This window comes from Apiotrichum porosum, assembly GCF_003942205.1.
Source record: "Apiotrichum porosum strain DSM 27194 chromosome Unknown scaffold_1, whole genome shotgun sequence".
NCBI classification, from domain to species: domain Eukaryota; kingdom Fungi; phylum Basidiomycota; class Tremellomycetes; order Trichosporonales; family Trichosporonaceae; genus Apiotrichum; species Apiotrichum porosum.
In genome coordinates, this window is record NW_021167108.1 from 1,400,196 (window position 1) to 1,422,000 (window position 21,805).

Consider the following 21,805-nt stretch of genomic DNA (forward strand, 5'->3'; position numbering starts at 1 on the left):
TCCGAACTCAGCAGTCGGTATGAGCACGTCATTCGGCAACGCCTCTCGGCAGACTCCTCGGCAAGCTGTCGTCCCACAATCGTCCTGTCGCCTGTAGCAAATCGGACTTTCCCAACGCCTGCCCGCAACAATAAGTAGAGTACTCTATATTGGGTTCGATCTCGATCTCAAGATTCGAACCCTCGTATGAGGCGCCTACTTCCCCGCTCCACTCCCCCTCGCTCGCCCCCACCATCTCCTGTCTCGCTGGTCGGTCGGTCGTAATCCCGAGGGATTCTTCAGAGGAGCTCTCTTGCGGTCGGGTGCTGCCCTGGACGCCCCGGACGGGGAATGGCTCGGGCCAGGAGCCATCCATCCACGTACGCGCACGGAATCTAGGTATTAAAGGCGGGCCCACCCCAATTAACCAGTCCGGCAACGCAGCTTCATACTTGTGTAGATGTAAGAAAAGAGAGCCTCAGATGTCGATGCTAGCACTGCTGCAGACAGTACCAGCGAGGTAACGAGGGTATGAGGTATAGAGTGAAAGAGAAACGGAGATGCATGGTATACTAGCGGTAGATGGTCTTTTATATGGCTAGCGCTTGGGGGACTGCTGACATCATTCGGCGGAAGCAATCTGGTTACGTGTTTCTAACAGTAGAGACCGGGGACCTAATGAGGGACTGTAGCCGCCCTGGCCCAGGTGCCCACACGCTCATCACGTGACCTACTATCTACCATCACGTGACCTGCCCTCCTTATCCGCCCCTCCTTGTTAGTGACCTTCCCTCTTGTAGATAGACCGTTCCCCCTCGCATATGGTCATGCATCTTCCCTTTCCCTACACCCGCTCTCGGTGCTAGGCCACTACATAGACGGCGCAGCCTGCAGCCCCACTTCGGTCCCCGCTGGTATTGATCCGTGTGTGCGCGCGTGACCGATACCGGATTCCGTCACCTATTTCAATTGCACGCCCTTTATTATTCCGCTTTGGCGGACCTCTGGACGGAACGGAACCGCGTTCTTGACCGCTCATGTACTCACTTTTGCAGCACGCGCAATCGAGCGACACGCAGACTGTGCATCTCCACAGGCCACAGGGATGGATGGAGGCGCTGGTGACTGCTGGGGGAGGCGACGTGGCCCCGCGGGTGGGGATGAGGGGCCGGGCGGGGTAGTGGCAGGTGGGCTGGTCGGATGCTGATCACATTCTTGCCGCTGCGAACACTTGTTCTCTCGCGTATGTTCGTATAATGCATGGACATGGAAAGGTGGCTGTAGCAAACAGCAACATACACTGCATTTGGCACAAGTCCAAGAGCATCTCGAGCGTGGCCTTGGCTACCCACATCGGCATTGCAATCACCGACAAACTCGTGCCAGTGGCCAGTGATGACCGCGCCGGTTAGCGCCTAATTGCCGTCGTGCCTTGTGCCCCACCTCCCCACAATCCGTACCCCGCCTCTCGCCGCTCATATCCGTGTGCACCATCCCCCCTCTCCCCTCTCTCATCCCCCCGCCTTCGTTTCTTCCTCTCCATTCACCAACTGCCCATTGGTACTGGTCCAGCTACATCTCCCTCGTCAAGCGGACTCGCACTCAACACTCGGGCAGGTAGGATATACACACCCCACGACACCATGCCGCAGATCATCTACACCTCGGACCACCCGGTGCCCCCTCTCCCTGAGGTGGGCCTGTTCAACTACCTGTTCCCCGAGAAGCCTGGCGACAGCCCTCTGCAGCAGTTTGACCCCTCTATCCCTGCGTTCATCGACGGTGCCACAGACCGTACCGTGACCCGTGGCGAGCTCAAGGAGACGTCGCTGCGTCTCGCGACGGGCATCCGTGCACTCGGGCTCAAGCGTGGCGATGTCGCGTGTCTGTGGGGCCTCAACTCGATCGAGTGGGCCCTGGCCGCGTATGGGTGTATGGCGGCCGGGTTGACTGTGTCGCCTGCAAACTATGCCTAGTGGGTAGTTGTGATTCCCGTATCCCTGTTACTAGCCACTGACACTCGCCCAGCGGCCCTCCCGAAGTGGCGCACCAGGTGAACAATTCCGGCACGCAGGTCATCTTCATCGAGCCCTCCCTCCTGCCGACGTTTGACGCGGCGCGTCCCCTTCTCAAGCGCCAGTTCCCGGCGTCGCGGGTCATCCTTCTCTGCGAGCCCAAGGACAAGCCCTTCCCCAGCCAGTACAAGGCCCTGGGGGAGATTATGGGCCAGCCAGGCAAGGCGGCGCGCTTCGACGGCAAGGACTCGCGCATGACCGCTTGGCTGTGCTACTCGTCTGGCACGACCGGCCTGCCCAAGGGTGTCATGACCTCGCACCACAACATGACGTCGCAGCTGCAGGCTGTCAATGTCGCGTACCAGAACCTCAAGTCTGGCGAGGACGTCGTCCTGGGTATTTTGCCGTTTAGTCACATTTACGGTCTGACCGTTGTTCTTCTCCAGCCGACGACTGTCGGCGTTCCCGTGGTCATCCTCCCAAGGTTTGAGGAAATTGCCGTGCTCAGCGCCATTGAGAAGGTGAGCTTGTCCTGGAGTGGTTATTCAGCTGACGCGCAGTACCGCATCACGCACGGCCTCATTGTCCCGCCCGTGGTTATTGTCCTGCTCCACTCGAAGAACGTGGCCAAGTACGACCTCTCGTCCGTCAAGACGTTCATGTCCGGCGCGGCCCCGCTCTCGGCTGAAGTGACTGAACAGTTCAACAAGCGCATCCCGCATATCGCCCTCACCCAGGGCTACGGCATGACCGAGACGAGCCCCGTCAGCCACTGCACGACTGGCGACGAGAACGTCGAGCCCGGATGGGTCGGGCGTATCCTGCCCACGTTTGAGGCTCGCCTGGTTAAAGAGGACGGCGAGGACGCAAAGGAAGGCGAGCGCGGCGAGATCTGGATGCGCGGTCCCAGTGTCATGATGGGCTACCACGACAACCCAGAGGCAACGGCCAAGACGATGGACGGCGACTGGCTCAAGACGGGCGACGTGCTCATCAGGCGCGATGACGGACATTACAAGTAAGTTTTCTTGCAGACCACGCAGAGCTGACAAACCCCAGGGTGGTCGACCGCGTCAAGGAACTCATCAAGTACAAGGGCTTCCAGGTCCCGCCCGCCGAGCTCGAGTCCCTCCTCCTGCAACACCCGCAGGTCGTCGACTCCGGCGTCATTGGCATCTGGGACGACTCGCAGGCCACAGAGCTTCCCCGCGCGTACATTGTCGCCAGCGCAGACACGACTGACAAGGACTCGCTCGCAAAGGAGGTGGCGACATGGGTCGCCTCAAAGGTCGCAAACCACAAGCGACTCCGTGGCGGCGTCATTGTCATTGACGCCATCCCCAAGAGCCCCTCGGGCAAGATTCTGCGCAAGGACCTGAGGGAGCAAGCCAAGAAGGAGCCCGCGCCTGTCCGAGCTGCCAAGTTGTAAAAGCTCGTCTTGTGGCAATGGCGTGCTTGCCACTTGCACCTGGTATCAGGCCATGGGATGTTGGGTCGAGGGACGCGGTCGGTATGAGGCGCCGGGACACCGGTCGCCGGTCGCCGGTCGCCGAAACCAAACTGTCTTCAGAGGTATATTGGCGTGGTAAACTGGGGTTCTGGGTGCGGCATGAGGATACCTGGTGGAACGAAGTCGGTGGGATGTGGTACGTGGTTGGGTCTGGGAGACGCAGTTGTAGGAAGGTAGTCTTTGGGTAGTCACAATGAAATACGAGTGCGTAAACTTCCCCCAACACATCAGCGAGGCGAACCCACTCGACGGTGCAAAGGCATGAGGGGCACAAGCTGATATCGGGACCCGGTATGGAGCTTGAGGGATGGCATCTCGCGTCGTACATGCCTCGCCCCAAGATCTCGTTCACCCAAGGACCCTAGCAGGGAAGGATGCGCGATCCAGCAGGACGTTAGGAGGAATATGATGGAGCTTGACTAATTGCATCTCATCCTCACGGCCGAGAGGAGCGTGGCGGTTGTCGACGATGGTGTGCTCAGATGGGGCCTTCCGCACCGCGTCGCACTTGTAGGGGCAAGCTTCTGGTGCTTGAGCGTGGACACCAACCCTTGTATTTCACTTGCGTACTCCATCGGTACGCAAGCTGGCTTGCGGGTACCGGCGTTTGCAAGAAGAGGTTAACCATGTCCCTTAACATTGACCGAGAAGAGAGGAGGAGTACAGGGAAGATGGGGCAGCTCACATGAGAGCGTGTGCGGGAATCAACCCTCGCCGAGCAAAATGAAATATCCACCTACACTTCACTCCCCATCACGCTGCCATCCGCGCCCACGGCGTGCTTGCCCTCGCTGTTGCGCTCCCCAACCTTCGCAGCCCGTCCCTGTGTTCCGCCGCCCATGGCCGCACTGACAATCTCAGGTAAGGTTGTCGTGCGTACTTACATTTGTCCGAGTGACTCTCCTGGTTCTTGGGAACCGGTAGCTCTGGGGTTCGCGTAAGAGTTGCAAAGTTTGAGTTTGGTCGCATTAACTTGGGGAACGTGGGGTTGCCGTCACGGTCCGAAGAGGTGTGGAGCCAATGCCATATGGGTAAATAATAAACCCAGACCGACCCCATGAGATGCAGCGCATGTGCGCATGCCGCCACCACGCAAAGAGTTCCTGGTCGAGCATCTCGAGAGGGACAACGAGCAAAATAGCACGCCGCAGGAACGGGACACAGAGGGGAATGACAGGCGGATAAGGAATAGAAAGGGAAGACGACATGCTGGGGCAGCTCAGAATTACTATGATAACATGTCTGCAGGTGGTGACGGCCCCAGGACGCTGAACAGGGCACAAGGAAGGATCAGGTTGGGACGAGTGGTGCTATTATTTGTTGATCGATTCAACTGCCCACGGACTGCCTGATCGCCAATGCTCTCTGGCCACTACATACGATGGGAGGCAACGACGGGAGACGCATAACGGTCTTCTGTTCAGTTTATCGTCTGCCCATATCCGGGTGTAGGTGTCGATGCCACAGCTAGCGACTGCAGACGGAACACATCGAGATTGAACGGAAACGGGAAGCGGGAGCCAACGACACATTGGGGACACACCTAAGAATCAGAGATTGGTATGCCAGCGAAATAAGGATCTCTTCACGTGGTACAAGCACTGTACACGAGAACAAAGGATCTCTTATGCCGTCACTTGAGTTTCTCACGGCATTGTGAGAGGCTGCTTTGCATCTGTAGGAGCTCCAGTGGCGCAGCCGATATTGCAGTGTATTGTCATTTACCTTCCGGGACTGGCTGAATTGGCAGCAGGATTATAGGCGAGCGACCACACCTGGCCACCTGATGCCTTTGATCACAGGATCACAGGAGCGCCCTCGACAAGCAACGAGTGCGTAGACGTTCGGTTGCGTGTTGTTCCACATGCTCAAAGCTTACAGTTTACGATGCGCAGCTGCGGCGGGTTATGTGGGCTGGCAATCCGTCTCTTCACGATGGATCTTCAGATCTGTCTGCTCATCTCACTGCACGCAAAAACTATTTTGCGACACTGAACCATACACCGTACCCATCAACTGCTCACACTCTTGTCACCTGGCCACAATGCCCCGAAGTCCGACTCAGATGACCACTCTACTTCATATAGGTGTTCTGGCCAGCTGAATGGGTCTGGATTAGTCTCCCAAGATGCTCAGATATTCTCCGCATCAGAACCCTGCCTCCAACCCAAGTATAGCTTTCCGCTGGCCTCCATGACACCCACGAGACCAGTTCATCCAGTACCCGCTCCGAGCCCACGATCGTGTGAGTTTTCGCGCTTATATGCTCCCTGATGTGTCCAGCTGCTGTCCGCCTGCTGCCGCCATCTACCGCGCGGTGTCGCACCATGTCGCCTGTCCCGACCTCGTCAGCCTCATCCCCCCGCGCGCTTGTGACGAACGGCGGCGCGGCCCGCTGGACATCGCGTGAAGCGGTGTTCTAGTTTGGCTCCTGCCCTTGGCGTTGGCTCTTTGCGTCTGTTCTCACCTCAGGCTCCACTAGTGGTTCGAGATTCCAGTTGACCCAGCCGATCGTCACCCGAACACTAACTCGTACCGCGGAGTGGGCGTCGCGCGCCGAGACCTGAGAGACCTGAGGTTTGAGGCAGATCATCGGGTGTCTCGGTCACCGACCGTTGCTGTGGTACGCTCGAGAATATCACTAAAAAGGTTTACAGCAGCGCACATGCATGGTGCGCACCCGTCGCTTCACTCCCACCCTTTTGCACTCCTCACATCACTGCTACTGTCCGTTCTCTCAGCACATTCCCTCGACCTCGCCACTGCTCGTCGACCGTAACACTGTTATCAACAGTGTGACTGAACCTCACGCAATCTGTTCCTCCTCCACCACGCGACCCAACACCGAATACAATGGTGCTCTCACAGTACCAGGACGACTACCCGATGTCACCACCGGCACACGACCTCGAGCTTGACCTCCCTGTCCTGCCTGCGACTGAGTATCACTATCAAGCAGAACACTACCACGACGGGGCCACCCACTACTCGACCTATGAAGGCGAAAGGTACGGAGCAGGCCGGTTTGCGACTTTCCACGGCCACAGTCTGCGCCAGCGAGATGCTCGCCAACAGCCTCTGGTAGGCATGTTTCCCGTCGACGCTCTGAGCCCTTACGAGGCCGGTGGAAGCGACGAGCGTGAAGCATTGAGGACTCCCAGCCTCGGTCGCCAGCGGGGTGCAGCCGTCGCTGCCACCACCCTCGACCAATCCCCACCCAACCGCAGAACACCAACCTCTTTCCAAGCAGTGCCCATGGTCCGGTCCGAGAGCGTGCCGGTGCTCACGTACGCCGAGCTCGAGCGCGTAGGTGGTACACGCGGCTGGGCGAGTGCGCGTGGCAGCCTGGCGGCGCCTCGAAACAGCGACGAGGACAACAGCGACATGGCAGAGACAGCAAGGCCGTCCCCTCGCAACATGGCAGATGGCACGTCCATGTCGCCTCCTGCGCGCACCTGGCCACGCAGGGAAACGTACACGGCGTTCAGCGATCCTTTCGCCAGCACGCATACCGACAGCACCGTCGATGAGGTCGAAAGGACACCGAGCCCTTGGCCATCACGCCGTACCACCCGAACGCGACCACCGTTGCCCTCCCCCTGGTCCCCATCCGCCACCCCCACGGTCTCAATGTCTGTGTCCACGTCGTCCACCAGTCCGCTGCCATACACGCCACCGTCTGGCGTTGCGATCCCCGTGACCACAGTCTCCCCGTTCCCAATGCATGCGACCGCGAGTACGAGCGGCGCCGCCAGCCCAACGTCGACGGGGGCCACCGTCAGTGGCGCGGCTGGCCATGCGCTGCCGGTCGAACTGGAACCTGACACAACCGGTTACCCTCCGATCGGCCAACACGCCGGAATGCTCGAGGAGGACGATGTCGAGGTCGTGTTTGAAGGGTACGCCACCGCGTCAACGGTGTCGACTATCGGAGCCAGCTGTGGATACGGATCTAGGTCCTCATCGGGGTCTGAGTCTGGGTCCAGCGACAAGATGGACTTGCCACCCATCCTGTCGTCGTCAACCCTCGTAGTGCCCATCTGCAGTGCGTCGTTTCGGCGCACCTCTCTCCGCCCTCGTCCTGCCACCACGACGCACTCGCCCGCTCTCCTCTCGAGCGCGACATTCGAAGCCCTCCCCTCCTCCTGGTCGACAGTCACCGTCCCCGTGTTCCACCGCGCGTCCGCGGTCGCGTGCCCGCCGTGGTTGGAACGACACGGTTCCGCTCCACCACCTCTCGGCGTCGGCGGCGGAGCCCGCTTCTGACGTCGGAAAAGCGGCAAGGAGCGCAAAGTGCATGGCGAGACATGGCCGTTAGTGCCGTGCCATTCGCCAAGCAAGCGGCAAGTAGTATCGGCCCGTCGACAAGTCGGCCTCGATGAACACGAGTACGTTTTTGCTGGTGATCGACAGTGTTCGCCTCCGGATTTTGCTGGGCGACAGCACTGAGCCCCGTTGGACCCGAGAAACTGGCATCCGGTATCTGGGATGCCGCACCCGCCGATCTCGAGCTACCAGTTCGGTACCGCCGGGAATGGACAGCGAGATCGACGCGATGTACGACCTAACCCGCGTTGGAGCTTTTTAGTACCGTTTTGTTGTTTCGGTCAGCCGAGACAGGTGCACGTACACGGAAACCTCTGGGCCTCTGGGAACCTGGAACAGTCCTGGATCCAATCAGACTAGAGGAGATAATGCAATGCATTTTGTAGCCCTAGCTCCATATAGTTGTGGGATAGATAGGGAGCCGCCAGTGCGCATAGCGTGGTGCGACTGGTTTTGTTGTGGCACGCGCGTGACTTTTGCCTGATTTTAGATTTTCCCGAGTGCTCGAGATTGGTTGGGGTGATAATACAGATGGGGGATGTGCGGCGCGAGGTGTGCGTGCAAGTGAAGAATGCGTGCCGAGAGGGATGGGCTCGAGACAACGTTTACTTCTTGTTGGCCTCCTCCTCGCGCATCTGCTTGGCCAAGATCTTGGCACCGACGTTGCGAACGTTGGCGGCGGCGCGCTCAATGCCACCGGCCTGGGCCTTGCGGTAGAGGGTGAGAGCAGTCTCGAGAGAGTCGGCTTAATTGTTAGCTCAGGAATGCGCGTGCAATGTGAGCTACACCTGACCGTAGAGGCCACGGTCTGTGGTTGGAAGGACCACCGGTGGCCGGATGACTCCGGATACCGTCTCATCCCAATGCCAGATCCAACGTGATTTCTCCCTCCAGCCAAGACTGGCAACGGAAGAATCCTTTCACCAGCCTTGCAACAACAACAACACTCACTCGACTCAAGCACGGCAGCGAGGTTGAAGGCAACCTCGGGGTCCTCGGGGGCGATCTCCATGGCCGCAGTGAGGGCCTTGATGGCCTCAGCGGGCTGAGGGGGGCGGGACATCATGTAGGCAGAACCGAGGTCTGTGGCGTCAGCAAGACGACGTAATGTGTATGTCCTGAATAGAGACACGCGCTCCAAGCTTCGAGTGTGCGTGTCCTCACTGTAACTCAATACTCACTGGTGTAGGCGTCGGCACTGGGCTCGAGCTGAATGCTCTGCTTCCAGGCCTCAATGGCGGCCTCGCGGTTCTCGAGCTGGTACTCCACCACGCCGAGGTTGAACCATCCTCCGCTGGTCGACTTGGCGGCCACACTCTCCTTGTACAGGGCCTGAGCGCGCTGAAGGTCGCCCTCCTCGAGGGCGCGGGTACCCTCGTCGAGGAGCGACTGAGCGTGAGCGAGGGTGCCGTCCATGGAGGACACGGGGGCGGGGCCCGAGGCGTAGCCTAGTCGGTGTCAGCTGGTGATCTCGGCCATTTTGGCGGTGTGGGAAGGGGAATCATGCCACGGTCGTGAGGGGCGGACATGAGGTCCGACAGAAGAGAAGGTCAAGGAAGGTGGAGGTGAACATGTCCAGACAAGCGAACTTACGGCGGAAGACGGGGGCCGAAGCAGAGACAGCGGGCCGGGCCAAAGCCATGGGAGATGGGGAAGCGATGCGAGCAGCGCGGAGAGCCGAGAGAGCACGGACGGAGCGAAGGGCACGGGACATGGTGGTTGGTGAGGCAGTGAAGGAGGATGGACGTTTTCAGAAATCTCAAGAACAACCGGGCCACTCCGGCAAAGTCGTCGGACTGGGTGGCGGGAAGCGATTAAGCAAACGTCAAATAGTCACGTGACCATATTGTAATGTCATTTCCTTGCCATTACCATTCCAGACGCGCACGCATTCAGGTTCATGTGGGCGGTGACGTTGCATCACCATTGTCCTCCACCACCACAACCTTGTCCAGCCATGTCCTCGCCGCCAGAGGAGAACCAACCCCTGCTCCCACCCTCAGCGCACCTGGATGCGCCATCTCGCTCCAAGCTGCAAGCGAGGCGATACCTTCCCGAGCCGAAGAGCGACAAGGCGCGCGGGAAGCAGCGCGCCGTCGACGACGGTGACCATGACGCAGAGGCCGAGGGCGACGAGGCCGCCGAACCCAGCGGGTCCCGCGGGGACAGCAAGGGAAAGGGAAAGAGTTCCCATGATGCCGGACGTGCAGTGACCGTCATCTTCTCGGACGACGCGGGTAACCTCGAGGTGTGGGTTGATGACGGCGAGAGTGTTGGCCGCGTCAAGGACCAGGTGGGTAACCGACCGATGCCGTGGTACCCATGGCTAATGGTAGATCCGTCATATGCGCCCAAGCGTCGCTGGTCTTCAGCTCCGTCTCATCCACGCCGGTCGTCTCCTGACAGACGGTATCCTTCTTCTCCCGTGGCTCCGTTCGCTCGAGGAACGTGTCAAACGGCAGGCAGCAGGTGTGGGCGGCGACGTGGGGCAGGTGCTCCGCGAAGTCGGCCTCGCCGAGGTGGACAGGGACGGCGCACCTGGTACCGAAGGCAAAGTGTATCTCCACTGCAATGTCGGCGGTCCGTTGGCTGCTGGAACCACACCGGAGGAAGAAGTCGAGGCGCCAGCTCCCCGGCGCCGTGGCTTTGACACGCTGCTGGACGCGGGCCTGAGTCCCGAGGACGTCGCGAACATGCGTCGCCAGTTCTACGAATCGCGTGGAGAGGAGGTACCCGACCTCGGCGCAAACTATGAAAATGACGAGCACGCTAGAGCTTTGGAAGAGCAGTGGATAGAGGGTGACCTGACACCGGAAACAGCGACGAGTGAGTGTGGTCAATTGTCAGATCATGATAACCTGATAAAGGCTCATCTGATACGGGTCCATTGCTAACTGCAGCCTCATCTGAGGGCATGTACGCCTCGATCCTCCACGGCCTCCTCGTCGGCTTCCTGGTCCCTCTCACGCCGTGGTTCTTCTTCCGTGACGCGCCGCTGCCCAACTTCTTTGATGCCGAAGCCGAGGCAGACGAGGCAGCACGCAGGGAAGACGAGGCTGCGCGCGCAGAGGACGAGCGACTTGCCCGGGCCCACGCTGCTTCGATGAGCGCAAGTGGCACTACTGGCGGATCAGATGGGCCAGGTGTCACGGATGATGACGACCCTCTCGGCCCACAACCACCGCAGCCGTCCACACCGCCCCTGCAGATCGACGCTCTTGCGCCGCCTCCCGCAGCCACTGCGCCGGATACGGTGTCGACCCGCGTATCGTCTTCGCCGCTCGTGGGCTCCGAGGTGGTGCCTTCGGTCGTGTTTGGGACCAGGATGCAGGTTAGTTGAGTTGACTCAATCGCTCCGGTTCCAGCTAACTGACATGACCAGATTGGCATTGTCCTTGGCACCGTCATCAACGTCCTCTTTGGCGCCCTGCGTTTCCTCAACAGCTAGACAAAACACCGTCCTGGGGTGTACCTTCGCAGCATGTACAGTTGTATTTGGCGCACAGCAGCCTGGCAGAGTGGACATGCGTAGCACTTGGACTTGTCCTGTGGCTGGGAGGCGAGTCCTGACTGCTGACACCTTTCCTGACCCCCTCTTCGCCCGTAGTAAACCTGACTGACCAAGCCCGATTCCCTGCCTGTATGCACTGACGCCGAAGTGGACGCAGAGGCGTGCACCCACGCGGTCGCTGTCCAGGAATTATATTAGTGTGCAACAAGTGGCAGAAATGGCGCAGCGGCTACTGTGCGAGTCTGCGGACAGGAGACTGATTCCTGCGGACAGGAGTGTGGACAGTGACAGAGGAGCAACAGCGCGCCCCAAGTTCCCGCAATCCGCACACGACGGTGTGTGCCTTCTCCGCAGCGATATCCTCTCCCTAGGCTGCAACAAGCCAACAACATGCGCTCAGTGATCAGTGTGAGGGCGGACGTGAGATGTGAATGATGCACGTTCGCCATCGAGGCGTAATGCATGACCCTGGAGAAGGAAGGTATAAAAGGTGGTGGGTACGAAAACAGCATTCCGACCCTGGAGACTCGAGAATCCCTAGGCGCGAAAGATGTCACAGTCGCTGAGAATGGCGAGAGTGACAAGAGTGTGTATGTGTGTGACAAGTGTCCGGTTGAGAACAGGCTTAGAGGGCGATGTAGCCCGCGATGCCTGCGAGGAGCGCAAAGGCCACGGGGGCAATGATCTCGTCAGCGGCAGACGCCGTAACAGTGGTCGATGCGGCGGCGGTGGCCGAGGCGCCAGTCGAGGTGGAGTTGTGGGCGGCGGACGTGGTCGAGACGGCAGCGGTCGAGCTCTTGGTGGAGCTGGCAACAGTCGACGACGACGCGACCGAGGTCGACGTGGCAATCTCGCTCGAGACGGCGGCGTCAAAGGTGCCGGTCATGTTGTTGATGCTGCGGGGTCAGCCCTTTGGCTCATGCATGAGGGGGAGAGTGCCGCTTGGGGGTTTCCAATCCTATCCATTTGTTGATGCCTGCGCCACAGCATGTGGCGCCGGAGGCCCAAGCGTCGCCAAGCAGGGAAGACTCAGCGACGCTCGTGCCCTCCCCAACAGGGGATGTATGCGGGGACGACTTGTCCTTTGTGTTGCCATCGCTGGTGGCAGTGTGTGTGAGAGCGAAGAGTGTGCCCAGCTGGCGGTGTATGGTGTGGGTACACACACCCCGCCCCAAGAATAGATCGATCTCCCCCCTCTTGCCCGATTGCCACTACTCACGTGAAACGAGCAGAGAACTGCATGTACGGCTCGGCGGTGGTCGCGTTGGTGTAGTTGGTCGAGGTGTAGCGAACGAACCAGTAGTCACCGCTCTCGCCAGCAGTGGCGTTGATGGTGGTGGTGAGGTAGCTGGCAAGCGAAACGTCAACCGACTCGCCGAGGTTCTGGAGGCAGGTCTGCTGGGTGGTCGAGCCGACGCAGAGGTCAATCGAGCACACGCCAATGGTGGTGAGGTTGGGCGAGGTGCCGTCGTCGACCCACGAGACGTTGAGGACCTGGCCGGCGGTCGCGACAGTGGCCGCGACGGGCGAGGTGGTGTAGATGGTCGCAAGGGCCGGGGCGGCGAGACCGAGGAGAGCGGCAAGAGGAGCGAAAAGCATTGTTGTTGGTGGCGAGGCGGGGTTGAAGGTAAAAGAGAGTGATGTAAAGTGAATGTGGGGGAGGCCGTGGCCAGGTTTCGTACAACGAGAGGAAAGGTGAGTGAGAGAGTGTGTGTGAGAGCGAGGATGGGAAAGAGAAAAGGTGATGTGGGCACCAGCGTTTGCATAAGACGGGCGCGCAGCCAGGCGGTGCGGTTCGACTGGGCAGCGCGCAGAGAGAGACAGAGAGAGAGGGATGGACGCGTACACAGCGAGGACGCGCGCAGTGAGTGAGAGGGAGAGAGGGGAGACGGACCAAGGGGTGGCTGCTCCACCCAAGCCACCGAGCAGCCAAGGCCGAAACAGGACAGTGCGCGCGAGCAATGATGCAGCGAGCGCGAGGACACCCATTCGTCAATTGGGCAAACCGGAAACGGGCAGCAAGGGGTACGCAGAAGCAAGGCAGGAACAAACACGGAAGCCGGCCAAGAAAAGCAGGAAAAAAACGCAGGAAAAGCAGGCGCCGCCTGCGCGGGCACTGGGGCAGAAGCGCAGAAGAGGCAGCCCGGCTCTTTTGGGCATTCAACGAGCCAAGAATACCGCCCAGCTCCTGGATCCTAGAGACTGTGCCAGGCGGGAAACGGCGTACCGGCGTGGCGCACGCGCAGAGCAGCCGCATGGCGCTGTCGAGAGGACGGCATGGACGTCGACCACAGACGCGATCCAGGCACGCTCAATGCGTCCAAACAGCATTAAGCTGCTGCCAATCGGGCACAAGGCACTCGACAGATCTCCATTACGCGGGGTGTAAACATTAGGATCGTGTACATATTAGGATTGTGTAGAGACATATGCTGAGCATGTGTATGTATGTCACAACCGTGCCTACTCCTAGGGAGACATACATGCAGCTATGCCCATGGCTGTACGTAGGAACATTCGCGGTTGCGCGGTTGCTATCTTCCAAACGTACGGACGCGCCATCGTGACTCTTGGCACAGAGAACGCAGTATCTCAGGCTTACCTTCACTATTGTACCAGTCCGTGGCCCGTAGTGTGTTTCTCGATTTTTTAGCAACGGAGAGAAACCCAAACTCCGTCTTTTTTCTTTACGTAATAATTCAGACTTTGAGTCGACAACCACCTCTCTCGGCTGCAGCGGCGGGCCCGTCTACACCCACCCGCCAGCCAGACCCGTCTTTCGAGGGAAAGTGAAGGTTGCCGGCCATCGTTTTCCCGCCAAGCAGACATTCTCTTTGTGTCGTCTTCCAACCACCACTCCTTTAACAATGTCCCTCGCCAGCCTCCGCCGCGTCCCCTTCGCGGCTCGTGCTTTCAGCACCACGGCTGCCGCTCTCAAGCCAGCTGGCCCCAAGCCCATCGACGACTCGACCAGTGCTCTGGACTGTGAGCATCAAGAAGCGCCCTGACCTCTCCTGTCTCGATACAGCTCGGCCGAGTCGAGTTGGATCGTGACGATGAAGAAGAGCTTCACGTCGGCGAGCACGCACAGTTGAATGGCCAGCTGACCATCTACAGACAAGCTCCACCACCCCTCAAAGCGCCCGCCTCACCTTGCTACCACTCACCACCCCCGTGCCCCCAGCGCTGAGGAGGCCGTCACCAACATTCTCTACAACACCCCTCCCCCTAGCGCCGAGCCTTTCAAGCGTCACCTCCTCAACTGTCTCGTCCAGAATGAGCCCGGTGTCCTGTCGCGTGTGTCTGGTATCCTCGCCGGCCGTGGCTTCAACATTGGTGAGTTTATTGATGAGAGGCTGGTTTCGCCTGAGCGAATGCCGCGCTCGGTGTATGGCTTGGCCGCTCTTCATCTTGAGAGGAGCGAGTACGCTGCTGCGTCTAGTCTTTCCATCAGCTGCTTCTCGCTCCTCTCTCGTGGTCGCCCCCTTTTACTAATGTCTCCAGACTCGCTTGTTGTGTGCCAGACCGAGATCCGCGACCTTTCGCGCATGTCGATCGTCCTGAAGGGTCAGGACGCCGTTATTGAGCAGGCTCGCAGGCAGCTCGAGGACCTCGTCCCCGTCTGGGCTGTCCTCGACTACACCAACACCTCGGTGATTGAGCGTGAGCTCCTCCTCGCCAAGGTCTCCATCCTTGGCCCCGAGGTTGCCCAGTCGCAGCTCGCGCCCCCTCCCGCTGAGGAGGTCCACGATGGCCTCATGGCCCGCGAGGAGCAGCTTGTCCGCACCTTCGAGGCCGAGGGTCACCTCCCCGCCGGTGTCTCTGGCGCCGCTCTTTACTCTTCTCGCCGCCACATCACCCAGTCTGAGGCCCTCATCGCCAAGAACCTCCACCTGGGAGCCGTCAAGACTCTCGCCGACCAGTTCGGTGGCCGTGTTGTCGACGTTGCTGAGGAGAGCGTCATTGTCGAGCTCACCGCCAAGAGCACTCGTGTCGAGGCCTTCCTTGGCCTTATCCGCCCCTTCGGTGTCCTCGAGGCCGCTCGTTCCGGTAAGTCAACAGTGGTGTGACGCTACGGTAGCAGCTGTGTCACCTATGACCGGGCGTAAGCTGCGATCCACCAGACACACCTTGTCACCCCCCTTGTTTACTTTACTGACCCACACCCAGGTGTCATGATGCTTCCCCGTACCCCTATCACCCCCTTCACTGAGGAGGACCTCCCCGTTGGCCAGTCTGAGGAGCTCGACATGTCGCTCCTCCCCCCTGGATAGTTGTCATTTGCCCTAGTACAGTAGAATGTGAAAAAAGCGCGATGTATCTGTTGCGCATGGAGTTAATAACATCTCGGTTGCGCGTTGCAACTTGAGGGAGCATTCTGGTCAATAAATCGTTTGTTGAGTGGATGATGATCCCCCAATGCAGACCCTCACTGGTTCACGTGCGGGGCAAGTCGGGGCCACTGGGGTCGGCCCTCGCTGCTGGGAACCCATCACCGGCGATCCCCACGGTACTACCGACACTGGGCTGTCTGGTACGACATGGTTTTGACATATACAGACATGACATCTCGCCAAATTAGACGCCTAACCTCAGCTAGCAGTACTGTACAACACGGGGTCATGAACGCATGAACATGACGGCCCTACGATGTTGGAGTCTCACGCGCCACCCGCGCTGACCCCCAGCCCGCCCACTGCTCCGGAACCCCAGCCGCCCTTCTTGCCACCACGGTTCAGGCCAAACGCTTCGCGTACAATCTGGATCTCGCTGCGCCATTCGGGCACCTAATGGGGTCACAGCGTCAGTGGCCAGTGATCAGTGGGCAAGTCCAAGAGCAAGTCCAAGCCCCACAGGGGTTTGAGCCAAAGCAACTCACCTCCGAGTCCAGGCTGTCGAGGGCAACAAGGGGCTGCATGCCCTTCTCCTCGACCTTGGGCTGGATGTACGCCCGCACGATGGCGATCGCCTCCTCGGACGTGGTGGCATTCTCGAGACGGGCAGTGGCCTGCTCCAGCTTGGCAATGTAGCCGACTGGCGGCTGGTTGGATGTGTCAGCAACTGTGTCAGCAACCACTCGTGGTAGCTTGCAGCAGGACACAAGCACCACACAGGCAGCAGCAGCGCACGTGTGTGCAGAAGACAACAGACATACCAGGTCATACTGCGCGAACACGTCGTCGGGCGATGGCTTGGGGCTCTTGGAGCCCCCGAAGAGATGCTTGATACCCATGGTGGTAAGAGCGAGTTGTCAAAAGGTGGGGACAGGGAACAGTGAGAAAGATGTAAGTGTAGGTGGGTTGGGAATGGCGTGCTGATAAGTTATAAGTGGTGGTGGTTGATTGCGCGTTTCGTGACTAACGCGGTCATGTGCTAAACTCGCTGTATGCTGTGCAGTTGCTAGCTGCTTGGGTTCGGCAGCGAAGCGGCTCGCGGCGGCAGCAACAGCAACATGTCACGGTGCCTTGAAATTGGTAAGCCACTGGCCACCGGGTTCCCCATAGGACTCGCCATTGGACTGTTACTGATGCTTAACTCGCGCAAAGGTGTGTAGAGCGCAGAGCAGAGGGGGACAGGCATGCGGATTATTGGACCATGGACCGTCCGCCCGTTCGTCATTCCACTGGCCACCTTGTTTGGGCATCTCGTGATACAGGTTGGATACATTGATGCTGATATACACTGGACCACACGATTCCACACTCTAGTTGCCCGCGTAGGCCGCATTCTGCGCACCGCTGAACCCGACGTACGGTCCATGCGAGGCGTACCAAGGACCGCCGCCGTTGAGAGCAATGTCGCGGACGGTCTTGAGCCCAAACACATCCCACACGACCTTCATTTCGGGAATGCGCTCTGGCACCTGTCAAGTCTCAGCACAAACGTTCCTCCACGCCGGCTGTTCGAAACCACTCACCTCTTCGGCCAGAGATTGCAAGGCGGTCACGGGCTTGGCGCCCTTCGTCTCGACCTTGGGCTGGATGTACGCGCGGATGGTCGCGATGGCCTCCTCGCGCGAGCGGGCAGCTCGCAGTCGGTCCACAGCCTCGGGTAGGCGCTCAATGGGTGCGACGTTTGGCTGGGCGAGTCAGTGATCAGTGGAGAGTTTGCCACGCCCATCTGGGGGGAGTACGGACAAGACAGTATGGTGCAAACTTCTCGTCCCAGTTTGGCTTGGGAGTGCGCATGTCCTTGATGAGGTGGTGGAGGCCCATGGTTGTTGAAGTCGTTCGGTGAGTGAAAGGAGATGGGAAGTAATGACCCCGACGCTGGATGCCTTTATACCTTTGCCTGGAGAATGCTACTTGTTGTGCCAGCACCGCTCACATGAGAGCACCCGCAGAGCAACACAGCTGTTTAGCAGCGCTTATGCAACAACGGGGAGGGGAAAGGAACACCAATGGACACCGTGAAACGCGGCGAACTTGAGGCGGTGGTGGGCATTACGTCATCGGCAACTCCGAACTAGAAATGTGAACGCTGCTCGCCTTCTGTGTTGTCCTGCCAGTGTCAAGTGGTGTCCTTTTGCGTGGATATTCCAAAGGGAAGGCACGGCCACTTTGATTGGGAAGGTCCCAATGTAAGTACTGCCTTGGAAGACTCGGCTTGACGACGTGGTGGGTACCGAAAGGGACAGGTGCCACCGCGGGCGTTCTCATTGCGACTCAATCTCACGCGCTCGTGGACTCGGCAAGTAATCACTATCTGCTACTTTTCCAGCTCGGTAAAGAATAGAAATATCTATCGCTGCGGTCACTTCCAAACCACACCACAAGAAATGACGCCGAACCTGTCGGGGCAAGTGCCCTCCGTGGGCACAGTTCACCTGCCGTGCCACAGCAGCCGTTTTTCAAATAAACGCTAATGTCAAGCCCGTCTTGTTAGAAACCAGGCCAGGCACATAATTGCCTTGAAATTTCCGTCAACAATTGCCACAGCTCCTCACTCCTCCACTTCCGGATCTCTCACATCCTCTTCTTCTTCTCCACATTCACCACACCCAACCATGCCCGCCGAACGTCAAAACCGCCGCAAGCCCCGCAATGCCAAGGCTGGCCCCTCATCTGGTCCGAAGTTCAAGGTCCCAGCCCTTGAAGCTCGTGACGGTCTTCCCGGCGTCAGCAAGCTGAAGGGACAGATCCGCCAGACCAAGCGTCTGCTTGCCAAGGTGAGTGTCGTATCACAGGGATGGGTTCGGGACGCAAACCAAACCTACAGTGCCCACAGTTAAGCCCGCAGGCAGTCCGCTGACCTACTTCCCAGGACAAGCTCGAGGCTGCCCTCCGCGTCGCCACCCAGCGTCGCCTGACCGCCCTCGAGGCCGACCTCGCGCTCGCCGAGAAGCGCGGTGTGGAGAAGAAGAACGGCACCAAGTACCACGCGGTCAAGTTCTTTGAGCGCCAGAAGCTGTGTCGTCTCATCCGCCGTCTGGCACGTGAGGCCGAGGCTGAGGGCGCTAGCGACAAGAAGAAGGCCAAGGCCGCGGCCGAGCTCCTCGACGCTCGTGTGATGCTCAACTACATCATCAACTTCCCGTGAGTATAGACTCAAGGCCAGCTCAGTGGTTGCACCTATTGCTCTCAAGCTGACAGACTCGCAGCAACTCGCAAAAGTACATTGCCATCTTCCCGCCAGAGAAGGAGGGCGAGAAGACGGAAGAGGAGGGCGACAAGCTCAAGCTCCCCCGTCACCTGACTGCGTCGCTCGACGACGAGTCCCTCGACAAGCCTACTCGCAAGCGCCTCGAGATCCTCATTGAAACCAAGCGTCTCATGGAGGAGGGCACTCTGTCCGGCACCCCCGAGGTGGAGCGCCGCGCCAAGGTCGAGCTTGTCGCCGAGGACAAGACCGAGACCAAGGAGGACAAGAAGGAGGCCGAGGCCGACGACTTCTTCGACGCCAGCGACGACGAGAGCGACTAGACGTCGCCCTGCCTTGCGTCTTGTAACCCCCCCCCCCCCCCCCCCCCCCCACCGAATTACCCATCCCACCGCACCGCACCGCTCCCAGAGTGGCGCACCCATAGTACCCCCTTTCCCCGCCTCGGCTGCAGACGTCCGATCGGCGTCTGTTGTAACTCCTAAAAGCTTTTCATATCAGGTATGCATGCACAGCACGCTACGAGTAGAGATCGCGAGCGAGCGAGGAGTGTGTGAGCGCAGCCCTCGAGCCCTGCGCCCCGGTCTACCAAGTCTAGGGCGTGTTTTTGTTGTTTTGAAAGTGGCGCCCCACTTATTCTGTCTACTTCACTTCTGAAATATACAATGATGATACCCTCTTGCTCAAGCGGCAGCCATGACGCTGCCCGAGGCAAAGTTGAAGTTGTAGATGCCGTTCCAGCAGTCAGCCGAGACGGTGATGTTGCCTGTGCCCGAGAGCTCCGAGCCGCCGGTCGGGGTGATCTTGAACTGCTGCTCGCCGGCGCCCATGGGCACCTCGATGACCTGGATGCCAGCCGCGACGGTCTTGGTGACGGCGGCGTTGCTGCCCGAGGTGACAGTGACGGTGCCGCCCGACTTGGTCATGGCGGCCACAAAGACCGAGTCTGCGACAAACTCCCAGCCGGTAGGCTTTGAACCGCAGTTGTCGGTCGAGTCGCACTCGGCAGTCTTGAGGTGAGGGCGGTACCAGTACACGAGTCCCTCAGTGTCGACCGCAGGTGTGGTAGCACCCGCCTTGAACGCGGCAATGTACGGACGAGCAACATCGAGCATGGCAGTGTGTGGCACTCCCGAAGCCCACTTGCTTGCGCCGTCGTCGGTGTGGGGAGTGTCAAAGGGGCCAATGTAGTGGGACTCGCCATAGTCGTTCCAAGTGACAATCTCGATAAACTGGAGCTTGTCGCCCAGCTGGAGGATCTGGTTCCAGCGGTCAACCCAGAGTGTCTCCGACTTGAAAAGCCAGTTTTTAGAGTAGGAGACCTCCTTGCCGAAATGGGTGCTGAACCACGGTGAGACGGGGGCCATGTAGACCTTGTCCTGAGCCTGGGCGATGGAGATGTACAGCTCGTCGTCGGCAGTGCTGAGGGACGCGTTGATGGGTACGTTGTCAATCTGACCCGGCCAGGCGCGCCACGAGAAGAGACCCGAAACACCAGTGTTCTCGGCGTTGGTGGCCGTAGGGTCCCACTTGGGGACCACGTAGAGCGCGTGGTTGATGCTCTTCTCGACCTGGGACCAGTCAAAGCCGTCGCCGATGAACGTCGAGACAAAGGCGCGGCCGTCGACGCTGTACTGGGCCGCCGAATTGACATAGCGGCCAAGCATGGTAGAGACACTGCTGACCTGGTCGGTCTTGTACCAGTTAAAGTCAAACGAGATGAAGACTGTGAAGCCGCCCACGGCCTCGGCGGCAGCGTAGCCCAGGTCGAGCTGAGCCTGAGAGTAGTCGTCGGTGCCAATGTTGAGGGCGAAACCATCAATGCCGTACGACTTGGCGAGCTTGATGTCATTCTCCCAGTCTTGTTGGGTATACGTCGAGACAATACCGACCATAAAGTGAGCAAAGACCTGCTTTACTTTGAGGCTCTGGGCCATGTCGAGCGCTGAACCGGTGGTAGCATTGAAGGACGGTAGAGAGGGAGCGGCGGTGTTTGACGACGAGCTGTTGACCGACGAAACAGCTGCAGAGTCGCTAGGGGCAGCAGAACCGTTGGCCACAGCGGTGGGGAGCTGCTGGGTTCCGTCATAGTCACCATATGCCACAGTTGTCGGGGTCGCCGCCGAGGGGACGGCACTGGCAAGGCGGTTGGCGGCTGCGAGTCCAGCAGTGGCTGCTGAGTCGGTGACGTTTGCTGCCGAGGCATTTGTAACATTTCCATTGTTGACAGCAGTCGAAACGCCAGCGTCGAGTGCTGTGACTGTAGCAACGGAGGGGGCAGCGCGGCTCTTTGAAGCACAGCGTTTGTTGTAGCGGTGGTAGCCCGCACCAGGCGAGGCTGCCGCCACAGTGGCGAGAACAAGGACAAAGGAGCGAAAGTGCGGCATCAAGCCTTGAACGAAACAGAGAGGCGAGGACGAGGAGGAGAGAGGGGATAAAGCATGCGTCTCTCGCAAGTGACTGCCTTTATATGCGCCATCACTGGAGGCGAGTGGGACTGGGACGTACGGGGAATGGGGAGGACTGCACGCGTTTCTGGCGTTTCTGGTGTTTCTCTTTCGTGCCATCCTTGGGTCTTGCCCCTCTTGTCCGGTTCCTCGATACCGTAACCCGGCCCAACGACGGCCGTGCGTACGCAACTCCCGCGGGGGGCGAGGCATGGCGTATTGTGCCAATGGAAGGTGTGAGGTGTGAGACAAGCACAGCGCCGACAGATTAGAACACGCAACAAGCAGCGTGATAGGCACCGGGAGGAACGGAGAGCACCCCATTCAGACAAGTCGGGTTTCACCATCAGGCATCAGGCGGCAGATGCATATCCTCACAGTCGCCGGTCAAGGACAACTGCATCAGAATCTCATACCT

General features: G+C 59.4%; 10 protein-coding genes across 10 annotated transcripts; 5 read left to right on the plus strand and 5 right to left on the minus strand.

Annotated features, from left to right (window-relative positions):
- Window positions 1-1,622: 1,622 nt before the first annotated feature.
- EHS24_000497 (uncharacterized protein) lies at window positions 1,623-3,423 on the plus strand (the record flags this gene model as incomplete). The annotated part of the gene is made up of 4 exons (XM_028616325.1): window positions 1,623-1,954; window positions 2,008-2,515; window positions 2,555-3,012; window positions 3,054-3,423. 4 exons carry the CDS (start codon window positions 1,623-1,625, stop codon window positions 3,421-3,423), a joined length of 1,668 nt encoding a protein of 555 aa, XP_028480182.1.
- Window positions 3,424-6,357: 2,934 nt separating this feature from the next.
- Window positions 6,358-7,770, plus strand: EHS24_000498 (uncharacterized protein; the record flags this gene model as incomplete). The annotated part of the gene is made up of 1 exon (XM_028616326.1): window positions 6,358-7,770. The coding sequence occupies one exon, from the start codon at window positions 6,358-6,360 to the stop codon at window positions 7,768-7,770; it is 1,413 nt and encodes a 470-aa protein (XP_028480183.1).
- A 665-nt stretch (window positions 7,771-8,435) lies between these two features.
- EHS24_000499 (uncharacterized protein) lies at window positions 8,436-9,544 on the minus strand (the record flags this gene model as incomplete). The annotated part of the gene is made up of 4 exons (XM_028616327.1): window positions 8,436-8,575; window positions 8,782-8,913; window positions 9,012-9,278; window positions 9,424-9,544. The coding sequence occupies 4 exons, from the start codon at window positions 9,542-9,544 to the stop codon at window positions 8,436-8,438; spliced, it is 660 nt and encodes a 219-aa protein (XP_028480184.1).
- A 243-nt stretch (window positions 9,545-9,787) lies between these two features.
- EHS24_000500 (uncharacterized protein) lies at window positions 9,788-11,278 on the plus strand (the record flags this gene model as incomplete). The annotated part of the gene is made up of 4 exons (XM_028616328.1): window positions 9,788-10,123; window positions 10,167-10,656; window positions 10,731-11,161; window positions 11,213-11,278. 4 exons carry the CDS (start codon window positions 9,788-9,790, stop codon window positions 11,276-11,278), a joined length of 1,323 nt encoding a protein of 440 aa, XP_028480185.1.
- A 688-nt stretch (window positions 11,279-11,966) lies between these two features.
- EHS24_000501 (uncharacterized protein) lies at window positions 11,967-12,940 on the minus strand (the record flags this gene model as incomplete). Its single annotated transcript, XM_028616329.1, has 2 exons — window positions 11,967-12,237; window positions 12,561-12,940. The coding sequence occupies 2 exons, from the start codon at window positions 12,938-12,940 to the stop codon at window positions 11,967-11,969; spliced, it is 651 nt and encodes a 216-aa protein (XP_028480186.1).
- A 1,268-nt stretch (window positions 12,941-14,208) lies between these two features.
- Window positions 14,209-15,615, plus strand: EHS24_000502 (uncharacterized protein; the record flags this gene model as incomplete). The annotated part of the gene is made up of 4 exons (XM_028616330.1): window positions 14,209-14,326; window positions 14,459-14,677; window positions 14,846-15,391; window positions 15,512-15,615. The coding sequence occupies 4 exons, from the start codon at window positions 14,209-14,211 to the stop codon at window positions 15,613-15,615; spliced, it is 987 nt and encodes a 328-aa protein (XP_028480187.1).
- Window positions 15,616-16,002: 387 nt separating this feature from the next.
- Window positions 16,003-16,574, minus strand: EHS24_000503 (uncharacterized protein; the record flags this gene model as incomplete). Its single annotated transcript, XM_028616331.1, has 3 exons — window positions 16,003-16,128; window positions 16,221-16,382; window positions 16,497-16,574. The coding sequence occupies 3 exons, from the start codon at window positions 16,572-16,574 to the stop codon at window positions 16,003-16,005; spliced, it is 366 nt and encodes a 121-aa protein (XP_028480188.1).
- Window positions 16,575-17,045: 471 nt separating this feature from the next.
- Window positions 17,046-17,556, minus strand: EHS24_000504 (uncharacterized protein; the record flags this gene model as incomplete). Its single annotated transcript, XM_028616332.1, has 3 exons — window positions 17,046-17,204; window positions 17,259-17,420; window positions 17,479-17,556. The coding sequence occupies 3 exons, from the start codon at window positions 17,554-17,556 to the stop codon at window positions 17,046-17,048; spliced, it is 399 nt and encodes a 132-aa protein (XP_028480189.1).
- Window positions 17,557-18,347: 791 nt separating this feature from the next.
- On the plus strand, window positions 18,348-19,263 carry EFG1 (18S rRNA maturation protein; the record flags this gene model as incomplete). Its single annotated transcript, XM_028616333.1, has 3 exons — window positions 18,348-18,509; window positions 18,605-18,876; window positions 18,942-19,263. 3 exons carry the CDS (start codon window positions 18,348-18,350, stop codon window positions 19,261-19,263), a joined length of 756 nt encoding a protein of 251 aa, XP_028480190.1.
- A 360-nt stretch (window positions 19,264-19,623) lies between these two features.
- EHS24_000506 (uncharacterized protein) lies at window positions 19,624-21,600 on the minus strand (the record flags this gene model as incomplete). The annotated part of the gene is made up of 1 exon (XM_028616334.1): window positions 19,624-21,600. The coding sequence occupies one exon, from the start codon at window positions 21,598-21,600 to the stop codon at window positions 19,624-19,626; it is 1,977 nt and encodes a 658-aa protein (XP_028480191.1).
- Window positions 21,601-21,805: the final 205 nt, after the last annotated feature.